General features: G+C 33.1%; 1 protein-coding gene across 1 annotated transcript in view; it reads left to right on the top strand.

Annotated features, from left to right (window-relative positions):
- LOC145291548 (structural maintenance of chromosomes protein 6-like) overlaps positions 1-17,647 on the top strand; it is a 95,239-nt gene that overhangs the window by 57,367 nt on the left and 20,225 nt on the right. Inside the window, exons 15-19 of the mRNA XM_080137566.1 lie at positions 1,776-1,802; positions 3,144-3,584; positions 4,094-4,150; positions 11,381-11,551; positions 16,408-16,545. Coding sequence (XP_079993692.1) covers positions 1,776-1,802; positions 3,144-3,584; positions 4,094-4,150; positions 11,381-11,551; positions 16,408-16,545 — 834 coding nt within the window. The remainder of the gene's footprint in view (positions 1-1,775; positions 1,803-3,143; positions 3,585-4,093; positions 4,151-11,380; positions 11,552-16,407; positions 16,546-17,647) is intronic.

Raw genomic sequence — 17,647 nt, 5'->3', positions numbered from 1 at the left:
TGTCTGCTACTGGAAGCGGTGACATAGTAAATCAGTCCCTTCAATTTTATTGTTCTTAAGTATTTCTATTGTGAAGCGATTTGTTGAAATAAAATATAAGAAAAGAACATTAATGGAAAATATACAATAAAAATTAACAAAATTATACAGATGAAAATAACACAATTAGTCTTTATTCGCAATTTTAATAATTTCAATAATTCTTAATTAAAATTTTTAAATGTGTTTTCAATAATTCTTTAAAAATAAGAATGCAAAATGTGTTTTCAATAGTTCTTTGAAAAAATAAAACTCATCTCAGTAATTCTTAATTAAAATTTTTAAATGTGTTTTCAATAATTCCATGAAAAAAAAAAAGGATGCAAAAAGTGTTTTCAGTAATTCTTAAAAAAAAACAAAAACTAATTTCAATAATTCTTAATTAAAATAATACCGACAAAACTTTTCATTGATTATTAAATAAAAAACGAATGATCGGAAAAACACAATAAAAAAAGAGTGCATACACAGGGGGAAATATAGGTGTGAGAGAAAAAAAGCAAAAGAACTGATTTGCCTTGTCACCGCTTCCAGTAGCAGACATGCTGCAAGTTAGGAAGTATATTAGCTGACTATTACTATCAGTGTTATTTAATTTTGACTATAAAAGACTCAAACATGCTTTTCTTAATTATATATATTTTTTTTCATATTTTTGTATTTCTTTTTAAATTTATTAATGAGTCATTGATTATCAAATGATGACTCGTTAGTAACTAAAAAAAAAAAGGTTACTTGTTCCCCGCCCCTTGGAAAAGGAAAAATAAAAAATTGTATAATGTACATACCCATGCTGGAAAGAAAATATCATACACCAAAAATCACAAATTAATCATTTCCATCCCTCATTTATATTAATTATTCTATAAAGCAAGCAAATCATTTCTCTCCGATAGGCTCATAAGAGTAGTGGTCGATGGACAAAAATCAGAGGCCTGCAGTATTAATGCTGGAGTCCCTCAAGGGTCAATCCTGGGCCCAACTCTCTTCCTGATCTACATCAATGACCTCGCTAAACACATACTTAAATCATTCGTTGACATCTATGCTGATGACACGACCATCTACGGCAACACATCAAAAGCTGTAAATGACAAAGTTCTCTCTGATTCTCTCTCCTCTGATATCAAGCGCGTGGTTCAGTGGGGGAAGACGTGGCTGGTTACCTTTAATGCATCTAAAACCAAACTCCTATCTTTACATCATCAACGTCTGATCCCCATCTGGCATCAATTGAAATGGATGGCTCTCGTCTAGGAGAAGCCCCATGTTTTGACCAGCTTCTGGGTTTGTCCTTTATTCCTGATCTGAAATGGAACACGTACATCAAGTCTTTGATGAAAAACACCCGTCTAGCTGAACCCACTGTGAAAAATTTCCCCCACTCTTTATCTGTGCCTAAATCAAAACGTGGATTCCATGAACAAAGTTTCTTTCTTAGAACTGCATGCCTGTGGAACTCTGTTCCATCTGCCTGCTTCCCACCTGACTACAACTTGGATGTCTTCAAGTCCAACGTAAACAAATTCCTAAAGAACTGCCCCCTTAAGTAAACGCTTCATCAAATCTCCACACTAACGTACTGTACTTGCAATAACCCTTATCCCTGAGTGGCTTCCGGGCCTTGATAAGTGGTGACCACGGTGTAAAAAAAAAAAAAAAAAATTGACGTTTTTAAATGCCCTCTCTCCATGTTAAGAATGGCTTTCTAAATTATTTTTTGTTTTGTTTTGCAGTCAACACTGTACAATGTATCCAGAAATGTAAGTCAGTTTTCATTACTCTGCCTCTCCATCACTTATTAATTTTCAAATATCGTACAGAACATCATGGTAATTATATCAGCTCACTATATGTCTTGCCAAAGATAATTACTTGACCACATATGGAAATAATTAAGCAGGCTTTTATTGGTTATGCAGTAATAATCAATAAAGGTTTAAGTTAAAATAATAATTTCAGACAAATTCAACACATTTACTTAAGATTCCAAAACTGATTTTTGTCAAATTGCTAGAAACTTACCTCTTAATTTTTTTCTTTCACTATTTAACTAAATTGTATTTCTCTCTTTCTCTTTGTTTTTTCTCTTTTCTTCTTTCCATCTTGTTTGGCTTTGCCTTTCTTTTCTCTTTAAAAACTGATCATCTGAAGACTGAGATTTCAAAAGATTAATGATGAGAGTATGTCTTCTTCCCTGATGTCTTCCTCTTAATTTTTGCTTTTTTAGTTAAAACTGATCGGTGGTGTTTAGTAAAAAAACTGATCGGTTGCGTTTAGTAAAAAATAAATAAATTCTGCTGCTCTCTTTACACCCATAACTCTCTCCTCCACACCCAATTGTAAAATTCATTTAGATTTCAACTTTTATTCCCATTAATTATTTGCATCCCCATTTGGATAACCAATGAGTGCTATGTTAACATGACCATAATTCTTAGGTCAGTTATCTTCAGCAAGACTTATGGCTGAACCTGTATACATGAAATGAACTGAAACCCTCAAAGTTAAAGAAATTAAGACAATTTTATTAATTTTTTAAAGTAAATTTTACTAATGAAAATTGAACTGGTTTTAGAAATAAAATTCAATGTACAGGATCTACTATAAGTATGTTATAAAGAACTGAGTTTGTTTATAATACAGGACCTGTCATAGCTATATATTTTCTTTTGTTTGTAATATGTGCAAGTCACGTAGAGATGAGAAACACGCATACACCATAATTATAAATATTTGGCTTGTAACTTTGTTGATTCTTCAGCACTTCCTCTATTTCATGTATCATTCAAAAGTGTAAATCGTATATTTCTATGGTATCATTAAAGTTAAGGAATAAATTCAAGATGCTATAGCTTAATTGCTGTTGAAGCTGTGCAGGGAAAGTATACCACTCAGTCTGAAAGATTAGCAAAGTGCATTGAGAGAAAGCACATGGAGATTTAAATGTTTTAATAAACATGTTTTATGTTGAAAAACACTTAATTGTATCCTTTGTTAGTTTCTATATTGCAGTTATGTTGAAATAAAATTATATAGTTATTCTTTAAATAATAATATTTTAAATTTCAATTTATCTTTAATTTTCTTTTTCATGTATAAAGGCTCCCATAAACTGTATCTACTCGACTGTCCTTAATATATTAGAAATAAAGGATCCTGTCGTAGGAAACTGCCTGATTGATCAGCGGGGTATTGAACATGTAATTCTCATAAAAACTGCACAAGAAGCGCGAAAAGTGATGCGTAACTTACAGACGAGAGGCATCAGAGAAGCTTTCACCATGGAAGGGGACCAGATCTATCCGGAACCAAATTATCGTTATTATTCCAGCAACAAAGAACGAGCGCAGTTTCTTTCTGCAAATGTCGAGGATGTGATTTCCAACTGTGAGCAGGGATTGAAAGATAAAATCAACGAAACAAAAACATTAATGGAACGTAAAAATATGCTGACATCTCGGGTGACCACAAACATGCAGGAGGAGCGGATGATTGAAAATGAAATTAGACGTTTTGGAGAGACAATACAAAGATTGATTATGGTAAGCTATTTTTTTTTAATAATTTCATAACCTTTTTTTTTTTTTTTTTTTTTTTTTTGTAGAAATAAATGATAATAAACTAACGAGACCTATGGAAATTCCATAGTTGTATCCTTCACATATTGCTGCCATACTTAAAAATATTTCCATTCTATGGACGTCTGGCACACTCAGACCCCACAATATTATTGTATCACCATTATTAAAACTGAAACATATTTAAGTACTCTGCTTTTAAACATGATTTAAAATTTCATTGAAATAATATATATTTTAAGTTTTAAGAAAGTCCTTCCCACATTGCTCCCTTTGGGAGGCACTTAGAAATTTGGGATCATTTTCTCTGGGAAGTGTTACATATAAATACACTTTTACTTTTTATGTAGATTCTTTAACCTTTCTTTTTATAAGGAACACACGGATATTGGCATTTATATATTGAGATTTTTTATAATAGTGATAAGATATCTTGTTATATAATTCAAGTTTTTTAAAATTTTTATTCACAGGAAGTTGAAGAACTTAATATGATTGAAGATCCTGAACCTGTTGATGTCCTAGTCTTGGTATGTACGAATTAAGATTTTATTTTAATCTTGAAATTATTACAGTATAGTCAGCCTTACCAAAGTATCATTATCATTCCCACCAGTACGTGCTAAATCCAAGTGTGTATAAATATGAGACATGTTTGAAATAGTGCAGCTGCTAGTCTTAATCCTTATCTGTGGTTGTGAATCCTAGGATAGTACAGTCAAACGGTGTATACCAAATGGACATATTTAATCAACAATGTCTTCTTCAGGTCCAATAAATAAGACATTACCAACTGCAAAGTTAATTTGACTGGTTTGATTATCATCGGTTCAAGGGGACCATTGAAGAGATGACTCTGGTTTTAATATGTCATATGTCTGGATAAATGACAGCAATGACTCTAGATCACTCTCTTTTTGGCATAAACAGCTTACGTGATCAAGTAGAAATTATACTATTGTCAGATTCTAGATCAAGACTAAAGCAGAAGAGAGAAACAGCTGAAATGTAGTAATTAACAATGCGGTTGAATCTTTTTTTTTTTTACACAGTGATCACCACTTATCAAGGCCCGGAAGCCACTTAGGGATAAGGGTTATTGCAAGTACATTACGTTAGTGTGGAGATTTGATGAAGTGTTTACTTAAAGGGGCGGTTCATTAGGAATTTGTTAACGTTGGACTTGAAGACATCCAAGTTGTAGTCCGGTGGGAAGCAGGCAGACGTAACAGAGTTCCACAGGCGTGCAGTTCTAAGAAAGAAACTTTGTTCATGGAATCCGCGTTTTGATTTAGGCACAGATATAGAGTGGGGGAAATTTTTCACAGTGGATTCAGCTAGACGGGTGTTTTTCGTGAAAGATTGGCGAGGGGGGACCAGAGATTGGAGTTCAGACGAGCACCTGCCATGGAAATAACGATAAAACAAGGATAGGCTCGCAACGTCTCTTCTGTGGGAGAGAGGTTGAAGGGTAGAGAAAAGGGCATCCCCCACTAAGCCACGAAGTCTATTTTGTACTCTGTCAAGGCAGGATAGGCTGTTTTTAGCAGCTCCTGCCCAGATATGGCAACAGTATTCCATTCGTTAGAAAGAACTGTGTTAACCATTTGTACATCAATTATCATCAAAATAAATAGTTTTTAATAAATCTAATCGTATAACTTAACTTTTTATTGGTGTTTTACAACTAAAACCCTTATATTTATTATTACTTATGTTTTCATGTTTTTTTTTTTTTTTTTTTTTTTTTTTTTTTACAAAGGCATCACCACATTATCAAGGCCCAGAGGCCACTCAAGGATAAGGGTTAAAGAGTGTACAGTAGAAATTGGTCAATATAGTAATCATTAGTAATGAAAATTTGGTAAATTTAATAACTTATATGGAACGGCTCATCAAGAACTTATTTACTTTAGACTTGAACACAACCATATTGTAGTCAGCCGGAAAGCAGGAAAACGGAAGACAATTCCACAGGCGTGCAGTTCTAAGAAAGAAGCTTTGTTCATGGAATCTACGTTTAGGTTTAGGCACAGATAAAGAGTGGGGGAAATTATTGATAGTGTTTACAGCTAGACGAGTGTTTCTTGTGAAAGTTTGGCGAGGGGGGACCAAAGATTGAAGCTCAGTTGAACACTTTCCATGAAAATAACGATACATCAGAGACAAACTCGCAACATCTCTTCTGTGAGATAGAGGTTGCAAGGAGGAGAAAAGGACATCTCCTACGAGGCTACGAAGTCTATTTTGAACTCTATCAAGGCAGGACAAGTCCTTTCTAGCAGCTCCTGCCCAGATGTGGCAACAGTATTCCATCCTTGGACGTACCTGGCTCTTATATAGGTAGAGAATAGCATCAGCAGTGAGATATCTACTGGATCGATAGAAAGATCCCACCATTTTTCCAGCGGCCTTGGTAACAGATTTGATATACGTGTTCCATTTAAGATCAGGAGTAATGGTCAAGCCCAGAAGCTTGTCAAAACTTGAGGCCTCCTGAAGACGAGAGCCATTCATTTCAATTGATGACAAATGTGGATTAGAATGTTGATGATGTAAAGAGAGAAGCTTGGTTTTAGATGCATTAAAAGTAACCAGCCACTCCTTTCCCCATTGTACTACGTGCTCAAGATCAGAGGAGAGAAAATTGGAAAGAACTTGGTCGTTTACTGTCTTAGATGTGGTACCATAAATGGTAGTGTCGTCAGCATAAATGTCTACAAATGATGTAAGGATATGATTTGGAAGATCATTAATGTAGATCAGGAAAAGAGTTGGGCCCAGGATGGATCCCTGAGGGACACCGGCATTAATACTGTGAGCTTCTGATTTTTGCCCCTCAACTACTACTCTTATGAACCTATCAGAAAGAAATGATTTAATAATTGAGAAGACTTTTCCAGCTATACCATAGCTAGCGATCTTATGAAGTAAACCTTTATGCCATACCCTATCAAAGGCTTTAGATATGTCAAGAGCAATTGCCCTAGAAAGATTGCCACCGTCGAGAGATTTGCTAATCCTATGCGATATAACTGTAAGGACATCTGCTGTAGATCTAGCAGAACGGAAACCATATTGAGTGTCACTAAGAAGGTTATTTTTGTTGAGATGTTTGATTACTTCTGTATTTAACACAGATTCTAGCAACTTACTCATGATGCACAGGAGACTTATTGGCCTGTACTGAGAGGGGGATGAGCGATCACCTGAATTACAATGTGCTTTTTTTTTGTCTCGGATCACTCATGTAATGTTTCTAGTTCTATGTAATACAGTACTATCTTTTCATGATTTATGCTGGAATTGGTTTGACTTTCCAAAAAGATAATGCAGGTTTTGAAAGAATCACACTTGAATCCTCACATAATTTATACTGAAATTCACCCCTCTTTGCGGATTTTTGTTAATTATCATGTTTAGAAGATGATTATTGTCAACATGAATTGGAACCAATATATTGGGCATTGCCAAGGCTGCTGCAAAGAAAGTGGGCTCCCTCTGTTATCCTAGAAAACTACTTGCATCTGACAACATCCTGTATCTCTACAAAGTTATCATTCGTCCATGTATGGAGTATTTGTGGCCACATCTGGGCTGATGCATCAACCACTAGTCTCTCCTTTTTAGACAGGGTTGAAAAAAGAGTCTCCGATCTAATAGGTCCCTCACTATCATCCAACTTCCAAACACTGTCCTGTTGCTGCAATATTTATTTTTGTGCCTGTTTTACAAGTACTTTAATGAGATGTGCTCTGATGAACTCTTAACATTTATGCTCCCTCGACGTAAATACTTATGACTGACCCAACAAGCAGCAAAATTTCACTCCTTCACTATAGAGGCCCCTAGATATGAAAAGCTATCTTTTCTAATAGCTTCTTCCCTCAAATAACTAGATTTTAGAATTCCCTCCTTGTTTTCTGCTTCCCTGACTACAACTATGCAGAAATTTAAATGTAATGCAAACAGATGTGTTACTGTTCAACTCTCTATCTAGTCCCCCTGAAGGCATAGTTCGAAATAATAGCCTCTTACGTCTAAGTGAAAATATACCTTACTTGAAGTGAATAAGAGTAAAAAAATAAATAATTTTTATTTTAATGCACCATAGTGGCTTCCATTTGCTATTATACCTTGATTGACACTGATTTCATAGCTGGTGTAGCTTAAATCCATTATATGTCCCCAACAAAGGAGGGATTGGACCTAGTAATTCACTCCCGTTCGTCCATTCGCATTTTTCTCAATAATTATGCCTTGAATTTTTTTTAAATTCTGTACAAGCATTAATCATGATAAAAGTAAATTTTTGCCAAAACGGATTTTCCAGGATAACTCTGGTGGTTTCCCTCCTAGGGGCCATTATAGGGGTAAAATTGCTCCCAAATTGTTCATCTGTCATCTGTTTGCATTTTTCCCAATAACCACGCTTTGGATTTTTAAAACATTTTGCACAAACATTAGTTATGGTGAAAGTAAATTTTTCACTCATGGAGTGAGACCCTGCATGTTTGGCTTGTTTAGAATGTAAACTGCTGTTTCGACTGACTAATGTAGAAATTAAGGATTTCATTTACCATGGTTACAAAGTTAGTGTTTATTCTACAGTGAAGGTATAATAGGAGAAAGAGAATCTTTTTTTTAGTACATAAGTAAAAATTTAGAAATTTATTTTTCCATAATCGTCTTTTAAACATGGTAATCGAAAATAATTTGCATAGATCCTAACATGAGATTGGTGACATGCATGTGTTGTGGGCAGCGATCGAATGTACGACATTCTGACTGAAAATAATGTATTCATGATCCGACCACAGATTAAATATGATGAACTACGGTTGTAACAGTAACAACAATTTATTGGGTATGTGACATAAAATCATAGCGGAGCTATAATGCAGAAAAGGTCAGCCACCCCCCCTTCTTTAGAGTTACCAGACAATCAGCCAATATCCCATTTCTACATCTATCCACAAACTAACGCTGAAGCAGAAACAGTCTAGACAAAGAAACTCTCACGCTTTCACTCTCTCTCTCTCTCTCTCTCTCTCTCCTCCCAAAAGTTGAAAGGAAGAAATGATTATAATGAAAGCAGGTGATTCAAGGAAGGCAGAATGGAACAGTGTTAATAGGAAGGGTAAAAGCTGCATACAACAAAAACGATTTTCAGAGAATCGTGCTATGCATCAGTAGGCACAACAGACGCTCAAAAGCATTACATCTCATTGGCTGAGTTATAATATTAATCTGCAGTATATCAACCAGCATGCCGTCAACTCACATAGAGATGACTGAAAAGAAGTTTCAGTTTTTGGGTATTAAGTAACAAAATGGATATTGCGAAATGTACATTGCTTCAGTCTAGGATCTGGCAAAGGATTATGTAATCATCTAAATGTTTGAATGACAGGAATTCAAAGAGATTTTGTAAAACAGGCTTTGTTTCAATTGGATATATAATATATATATGGTGAACGATTACGAAACCGTCTAACTACAATTTGATGGATCAGCTTACATCATAAGGATGAGATCGCAATCAACACCAAGCGATTAAAGGATTCATGAAAAACAAAACTATTACAAATAGTTGGTTCGCTGCCTAACCTTGAACGATTATTTGATGAAGAAAAACTGAGAGAGACATTCAAAGAAGAAGGACAATACCAATATAACCGAAAATAAAAGAAAAGGATAGAATGGGGAATAAAGAGAATGATAGATTGAACAGTATATGAATTGTACCATTACCTCCTTATACCTTAGAAACTTCAGGACTGGACATTTTTTTTTTTTTTTTTTATATTTTGTTTTTGGGTTGCTGATTATGTCACTCAGCTAAGTACTTTGTGCTGTCTTTCACCCAACCCCAATATCCACCCCACTATCTCCCCATGGTCAGTTAAGCAAACTTTGCAATGACATTCATACTTAAATGTTCTTTTTTATTTTGACTACATCAATCATGTCTCATAATATCATGATTATTTTATTTTTTTCTTTGTGTTTGCCTCTTCTCTCAGTCCATTGATTGTTGTGTATAAATTCTGGAAAATTGAACCATCTACTGTAATAGAAATATTCTTAAAAAATTGTGGTTGTTCATGTATTTTGCCATTTTTGCCATCCGTGCGTCTTGGATACCTTGCAAGGAGAACTGACATTGAATCTGACAACGTGTCACAAAAGCTGTAAATCTCATGGCTGACATATCGTTTTATTTAAAAAAAAATTTTTTAATCATGTGTTGCGAGGAACATATAGAGTTATCGTTTCTGTACAAGAGACCATGCCTAATCACTGGTCTCTCTTGGTTCGTAACATGTGAAAGAAAAAAGATAAGAGGGAAAAGTATTTATATGCTTGCTTCATATGAGAGTAAATTGGTTGGTGCAAATATTTGTAGAGGTTGTTTAGGTGTTTGCTTGTTGAAAGTTGCAATCTATTTCTCATAGCGATGGTGATGACTATTACCTCTATAAACCTATCATTCACCCATGCATGGAATATTGTTACCACTGGTGCAGAATAATCTCTCCCTCTTAGACAGTGTCTGGTGCTACCAGATCAGGCTGTCTGAAAATATTGGCTTCCTGAGACGAAATGCACCTAACATTGATGCTTTTTGTTTTTCTACTTCCTTTTGCAAAACTTAATTATGTTCTGTTGCAAAACTAAAAACAAAAATAACAACCACCCTTTCCCCTTTTCAACTCTTCCTTCTTGCCGTTTTTCCCTTTCTTATTTTATCTCCCCTGCTTCCTAACTGGTTAAACAAAACAATAAAATGAAACTCTACAAATAAATATTTGAAGATATAAAGAACTTTAAGCATAAAAACCTTTTTCAACAATAACTGGATTCGGCATTAAATAACCCGAAAAGGTTTGATATGCCAGAAAAACAAAACAACCATCTTAAACAGTGTCCGAAAAAGAGTCTCCAATCTAATAGATCCCACACTATCAACCAAGCTCCAATCCCTGTCCCATCACCACAATGTTGCATCCCTGTGCCTGTTTTATAAGTACTTTAATGGAATATGTTCTGCTGAATTCATAGCATGTGCGCTTTTGAAATAAATAACCCTGATACAACAAGCCATAAAATCCCACCCTTCACTATAAAGATGCCTAGATGCTAGAAAGCATTCTACTCTAATATTCAATTCCCTCGTACTGCTAGACTTTGGAATTTCCTCCCTGCTTCCTGCTTCCCTGAATGTACTAACCTGCAGAAGTTTAAATGTAATGTGAACAGATATGTTGTTGCTCAAAACCCTACATAGTGCCTCTGCAGGCATGGTTCCAAATTGTAAGCCTTTGCATCCAAGTGGCAATAATGTCTCGTTTGGAGTGAATAAGAATTAAAAAAAAAATTATCGGTGCTGTTTACATGAGCTAGACTCTTAACCTAGTGACATGAAATAGCTGTTTTCCCAACTTGCCTGCAGAGGCAAAGTAGGGGAGAGCGAAAATGCTGCCAACGTAAAACTTTCTGTTTGGGTGACTTTTCTCTTTCATGTAATTCAGCAAAGAACATTACTACCCCAGATCCTTGATTTGTTTACATATAAGCAAATCACCCCTGGATAATATTTCTTCTGTTATAGGAAAATAGTTATAATCACTTCTACAATTTCATGGTAAATTATTTGGGGGACTCAATTGCAGCTTTTGTTAGACATATTTCAATCCATTTTTATGCATAAAAAAACTTTATATTGCATAACATGTCTTTTTAAAATTATTTTTTAGGAAGAGGAATGTATAAAGATCTCTAAACACCTAAAAACATTGATGGAAAAGTTCACTGTACTCCGAGAAGAAAAAAATACAATTGAGGCAGAAGTTAAAGCAGCAGAAGAAGAATTTCGGTCTAAGGAGCATAAACTTCGAGAATTATCAGCCAAGCTGGAAAGCTTCAGGGTCAGTTGTCACCCAGAATGGGATTCTTCTTTTCGCTTTAATTTTATTGTTTTTGTTTCTTTATTTTTAACATTGATAAAGTTTTGAGGGGGGTACTTAGTGTATTCTTTCTGTTTTCACTTTTAACAAATTTCATTGTTTTCTTTGGTTTTATATTTCATGATGAAAAAATTGCAATAAAATATATTAGCACATCATTCAGTAAGTCACTAACATAAATGGCACCACTTATAAAAAAGTATCTTTTTTAATTTTATAAAGTACTAACCTTCAAATAGCAAGTGTCAAAATTCTGACCCAATCAGATTATTAGTTTTGCAAATTAGTTATTTAAGTAAAGCTACTGTTGTAAATTTTTTAAACAATTGTAATATCTGAATTTTATGTGTTCATAAAGCATTGGTTTCTGATACAAAAAAATACTGTTCAAGCAAAAAAGACACAGTATTCACCCTAGGTGGATTGAACCAGCTTCCTCCAAAGAAGGAAGTGTCATTGAAATATTAAATACATAAATGGTCTTCAGTCACATGTTATCTCTGTATGTTAGGTTTTTGCAGTTTTACAGGAAAGTGTTAATGTCCTCCTACAAGTGCTTGATATTCCCAAATGCTCACCCATCTTGTATTGGTCAGGCTCAAGTTGCTAAACTTTTGTGATCTAACAAGAACTAGTGTGTCAATGTTATCAAAAAATGGCTTGATAAGACTCTACTCCATTGGAAACAGTAGTTGAGGCGATATGCAATAATACATACAAACACAAATGGTGCTGAATTCAAAGTGGGTGCAGCATTTGCTCACAGTCAATTAAAAATCATCTATTGACGATTGAAAGCATTGTTTGCAATTGTTTCAAGCAATAAAAAAAGGTTTTGCATCAGTAGTTGACAATGGATGAAACATAAATCCGCCACTTCACCCCAGAGTCAACTTGGTTGTCAGCTAAGACGACAGCAGCAGTTGAAAACTATCCAAAACAAAGATACCAACATTAGCGGGCAAGGTTTTGGCTTCAGTATTTTGTTCAGCAATTACTTTAAGAAAGGAAGAATCATCAATAGCGAATATCATATAATATTGTTAGTGTGTTTGTAGAAAGAAATTGACAAAATGGGGCTCAAACTACATAAATTTTACTTCAAATTGTTTCCACACCTTCCAGATCTGACGCCCAGCAACTATTGTTTGTAGCCCTTAAAAGAATTCACCAGAGAAAGAGATTTGGCTCTAATGAATAGATAATATCAGCTATATTTTAAGACAAACTGTTGCACCAAATCAACTTGCTAGAGAAGTGCATCATCCTAGGAGGAGACTATAAATGAAGTCGAATTTTCATCAAATGTTGTTTTATTAGTTTGGCCTGGGACTTATTGAGGTATTTGCTATATTTAAAATGAGGGAAAACATATCAAGTTATCTTGACATTAAGACAATATAATGCTGCAATGTATTTAAGATATGATTGTTATAATTCAAAACTTTGAACTTCCAATACAATTCCAACATAAAACAAAAAACATAGTGCTCGATACTATTTTTGATTTAATGGAGACCATGGCATATACTTAATGGATCCATATAACGAACTGAAAAATGAGGAAGGAAAAGAACAAAAGTTGACTTGAGTATTTGGGTAGATTTATTTTCTAATCATATCATGTCCTGAGTTGGGAAAGTTGTTAATTACCATAAAGGATCATCACACAAAATATTTTTCTTCAAAGCTTTGTAGCTATTTAAGAAAATGAATGTAAAGATTAAAATAATCATAAATTCTGTCATTGAACCGGTGCTCCTCATTAACATAAGTTGCTAAAATTTTGATCAGTTCTGGGAGAAACTAAATATAATCAATACATTTCATAATATATGTTTTAAATTGCAATATTTATGCTTTTCTCAATAAATCAAATAAACATTAATAAAAATAAATATAAAATATTTAATTTAAAATAGAATTAACATTTCAGTCCATCTGTGTTAGTGTAATCGTCAAGATCCAAAGAGGGATCTTTCAAGAAGGTAGCCTATGTCCTTTACTTTTGTTTTTTGCCTGACAATAGATCCGCTAAACAAGCTGCTCAAAAGCTGGAGTGCTTGTAATTTGAGCCAGGAATGCCAACAAGACCCGAATAAAAGTTTCAACCACCTGCTCTTCATCGATTACCTCAAACTGTATCTCAGCTCAGATACTGAAGTAAATTGTTGTAGGTCGTACATAGCTCCAAGGATATCGGAGTGAAGTTTGGTCTGGACAAATGTGCCAAGTACTCCATCAAAACTGGGAAGAAGCTCCAAAGAAAAAACATACAGCTTGATGAAAATACTGACATCAAGGATCTAGAAAAGCAAGAAAAATACAAATACATTGTTAAAGAAGAGAACTATTCAATTTAGCATGTTAAGCTGAAAGACACAAGAAATATCAAATACATTCTATTGTATAAAAGAATTTTTGACTACTTTAATAGACAACCCTAATACAAAAGTTGTGAAGTTGAACTTGTAACACTTTAGGAGGAAAAAATGCAGATTACATATCATTAGTTGCTATTGCAAGAAAATGAACTTCTTTTTAGAGCTCTTTTTAGGTATATTGATTGAACCACAAGAAATCCTATAACCTCCACTGGTCAACAAAGTAAATTATGTGAACAGGAATACAATGATTAACCTCAAATTACATTGAATGAAACATTCAATGAATGAAAGATTTAAAGATAATAATAATACTAAATATTCATCCAAACTCGTTCTTGCTAACTCTCAACTTCAACTGTGATCTTCATTGACCATTCTCACTATCTCTCTCTCTCCCCTAAAAAAACCACAGTGCAGTGTTTTTTCCTTCATTCTTTTTCACAGCAGTCATTGTCCTCATATGTAAATTAATGCTATATCTATATTAATAAGCCGTTTATAGATGAAAGTTTTTATTTTCTTTCCTTTCTTGATTCCATCACTCAACAGGATAAAAACAGAGGCGCCATCGCTTGTGTATATCACGTTTTGCATTACTTTTGCCACAAACATTTATATCAGTTGGCCATCATCTGAATGTTTGTTTTCTTATCAAGGAAATAAACTGAGCTGTAACCAAAGATTTCTCTTAGAATATATAATAAACAATATTTAGGGGAAAGTCTGACCCTGCCTGAAAAATTGGGCTTATAAATCAGGCAATATGGTTAACTTAGGTCATCAGGCTAATGTGCTTATGGACACTGGCTGCTTACTCACAAGAAATGCTTAGAAAACTTATCTCATTAAATTCATTATTGATATATATACATGCAGGTAGATGATTTGAGATTGAAATAAAAAAAAAGTCCCATAATCAATTGTATATTTTCAATATGATCAAAAGGATAAAAAAAGGCAGCCACATAAAAATGTATTGCATTAAAAAAATCTACAGCATAATGTTTTTTTTTACTGCCTGAAAATGTGTTTTATTTGATAAAAAAATCAGATGAACTTATAATGTGAGCAAAAAAAAAAATTTGAGCCATTAGTTAAGTAAACATTTCTTATAAAATTGACTAAATTGGTTGTGTTGATTTATCAAATCATTTTAATTGCTGTTCTAATTTGGTCTTAAAATTGTGAGCTAGCTAATAAATAAATTTAAAGATTGAAACAAAAAATAATTAATTTTCAAAGAAAGCATTTGTCTGATCTAATTAACTTTTTACACATTGGAATGAATCTTTATTTACAGAAGGATTTTCTGAAAATGAAAATTTGCAGTAATCTCTGAATAACGCAAAACTGAAGTTTCCAAATTTACCCTCACATGCTTAAAGATTTTACATGTGAGTCAAAATAATGGCAGAAACTTCCCAATCATGACAGACAATTGTAAAAGTATTGTGTCATAAAACGACACCTCCTTTGTCCATAATATTACATAGCATTGTAATCATTGTACAGACAGATTTGTTAAAGTTTATTATTGTTCATAATTTACATGTTGAGGTTGACAATTAGTAAAGAAATTTATTTTGTTTGGTTTTCATTGTCAAATCCCAATTTTTCAAGAATTCAAATTAAAACTGATTTACAAATTAACTGATTACCTAATTTGAACCCAGCATTATACATTTCTTTGCTTTTTAACTTGTCTCATTTATAACAAAAAATAATCAGCTGTTATTTCACAATTTTGAAATATTATCAGCTTAATTAATGAGGTAAAAAGCAGCATGATGAAGCAGGTGATGGGATGAGGTAGTTCAGTTTTTAATTTTAGTTATTGTTTATTTGCTTTATTTTAATGAAATTAAATGACAACCTTTTCTGGTTTAAATATTGAAATAGTTAAGTTCTCTAACCGATTTATAGGCCAACTTGTTGCAAAAATGATGATTTTTTTTAAGCAATTTCCTCAAATAACGGTACAAATAAAAAAAAAAAAATTTTTGGTGTCATTATTTATTATACTAATGCACACCTTTTTTTCACATGGCAAGTTGATATTTTTTTAAAGGTGAAAAATCAACCTACTGTATTCAGCACAATAAAATAGAATGGAAAATGGTCAATGGTGGTGGTCTATGCATTAACAACTAGGACAAAAATCCGGTCAGGAGAGAGAGTGGAGATCAAAGTACACAAATACACGACACAAAAGAAAGAGGAGGAAAATTTGAACACTATGGTTATACTTTTAAATGTATAAATGTTGTATAGTTTTAAAAGAAACAGTTTTGAACATTTAATTATCATGGTATGATTTGGTCATTAAGTTATTGAATTATTGAATTGGGTGAAATTGTTATATGTCTATAACTAATTTTATTAAAATGTTTTTGATGATGTTCAATGTATGTTGATATTTACTCTTGGCAGGAGGACCATGCAAGTGCTCAGACAGAATATGATGAGGCCAGATCACATCATAGTCATTACGAGAAGAAAAAGAAAGAGCAGGAGAGAAAAATTGATGAGATTAATAAACAGATTGATAAATTACAAACAGAAATCAAGGTAACAAGAAAAGATTTCAAATGATTTGTATTCAGACAAGAGTTGTATATATTATACTAAATGTGAGTTTGTTTGTTTTTCTAAGGGTTTTTTTCTTATATACTTTAGTAATGCTAAAATATATCTTAGGTTTAGGATTGAGTTATGTTTGAAAAAAATCTGGATTCTTATCTAGAATTCCCCCTATATTAAAATAAAGAATGAAAGAAAAGTCTGTATAATGTATGTACCCATGACAAAACGAAAATATATTCTAAAAATCATGTAAATTGATTAAGTAGCTTCAGTTTTAAATAATAAAAACATATTTTATGCGTAACAGAAGAGCGGCTGTCTTGCCTACTATTTTGAAAAGAATCTAAAAAAACAAAAACAAGGAGAGATAATTCAATTAATCAAACTTGCAAAATTTATGTTGTAATGTCTATGAATTTTCATTAATAGCTTAAAAATGATTTTATTTATATAAATAAAACTACCTGATCAATTTGTGATTTTTGGAATATGATATTTTCATTTCGTCACAAATATGTACATCATACAGATATTTTTTTTTAGTTTTTTTTTTTTTTTATATGGGTGAATTCTGAACTGTAACCAAACATTTTTTTAGCTGTAATTTATAATTAACTAAACAAGTCACCCATTTCCCTCTGGACTATCTATTTCTTTTGCTTCTCTCGCTCTGTTGATTCAACTACTATCCAATATTTCTGAGCATTTAGAGAAAAATGACTATTTTTTAGCACTGTAATCTCATTTACATGCTTGTATACACCATAAACACTAGTAAATTTAATGAAAAAATAAGTTTCTTTACTGCCATAAAAGAATAATACTTTTATATACTAACTAGCAAGGAGACTCAATATTGCCTGGGATTGAATAAGGATTAACAGATGTTTCTTCTTCCTATACTTTTGTCATTGAAATCGGTGAAATCAACCATTTGTCAATCTGATCGATTGCCTGTTTTAATTGGGAAACAATCATGGTGCACTGGGTGGAAGCTCATGTGTTGCAACGCAGTGACTTAGTTTATTGTAGTCTACATTACACTGTAGAGAACATACTGTTGATTTTATGAAATTATTTTTGAGTT

This window comes from Euprymna scolopes, chromosome 2, assembly GCF_053919585.1.
Source record: "Euprymna scolopes isolate OS-2025 chromosome 2, ASM5391958v1, whole genome shotgun sequence".
NCBI classification, from domain to species: domain Eukaryota; kingdom Metazoa; phylum Mollusca; class Cephalopoda; order Sepiida; family Sepiolidae; genus Euprymna; species Euprymna scolopes.
This window is presented reverse-complemented; position numbering and strand designations above follow the sequence as displayed.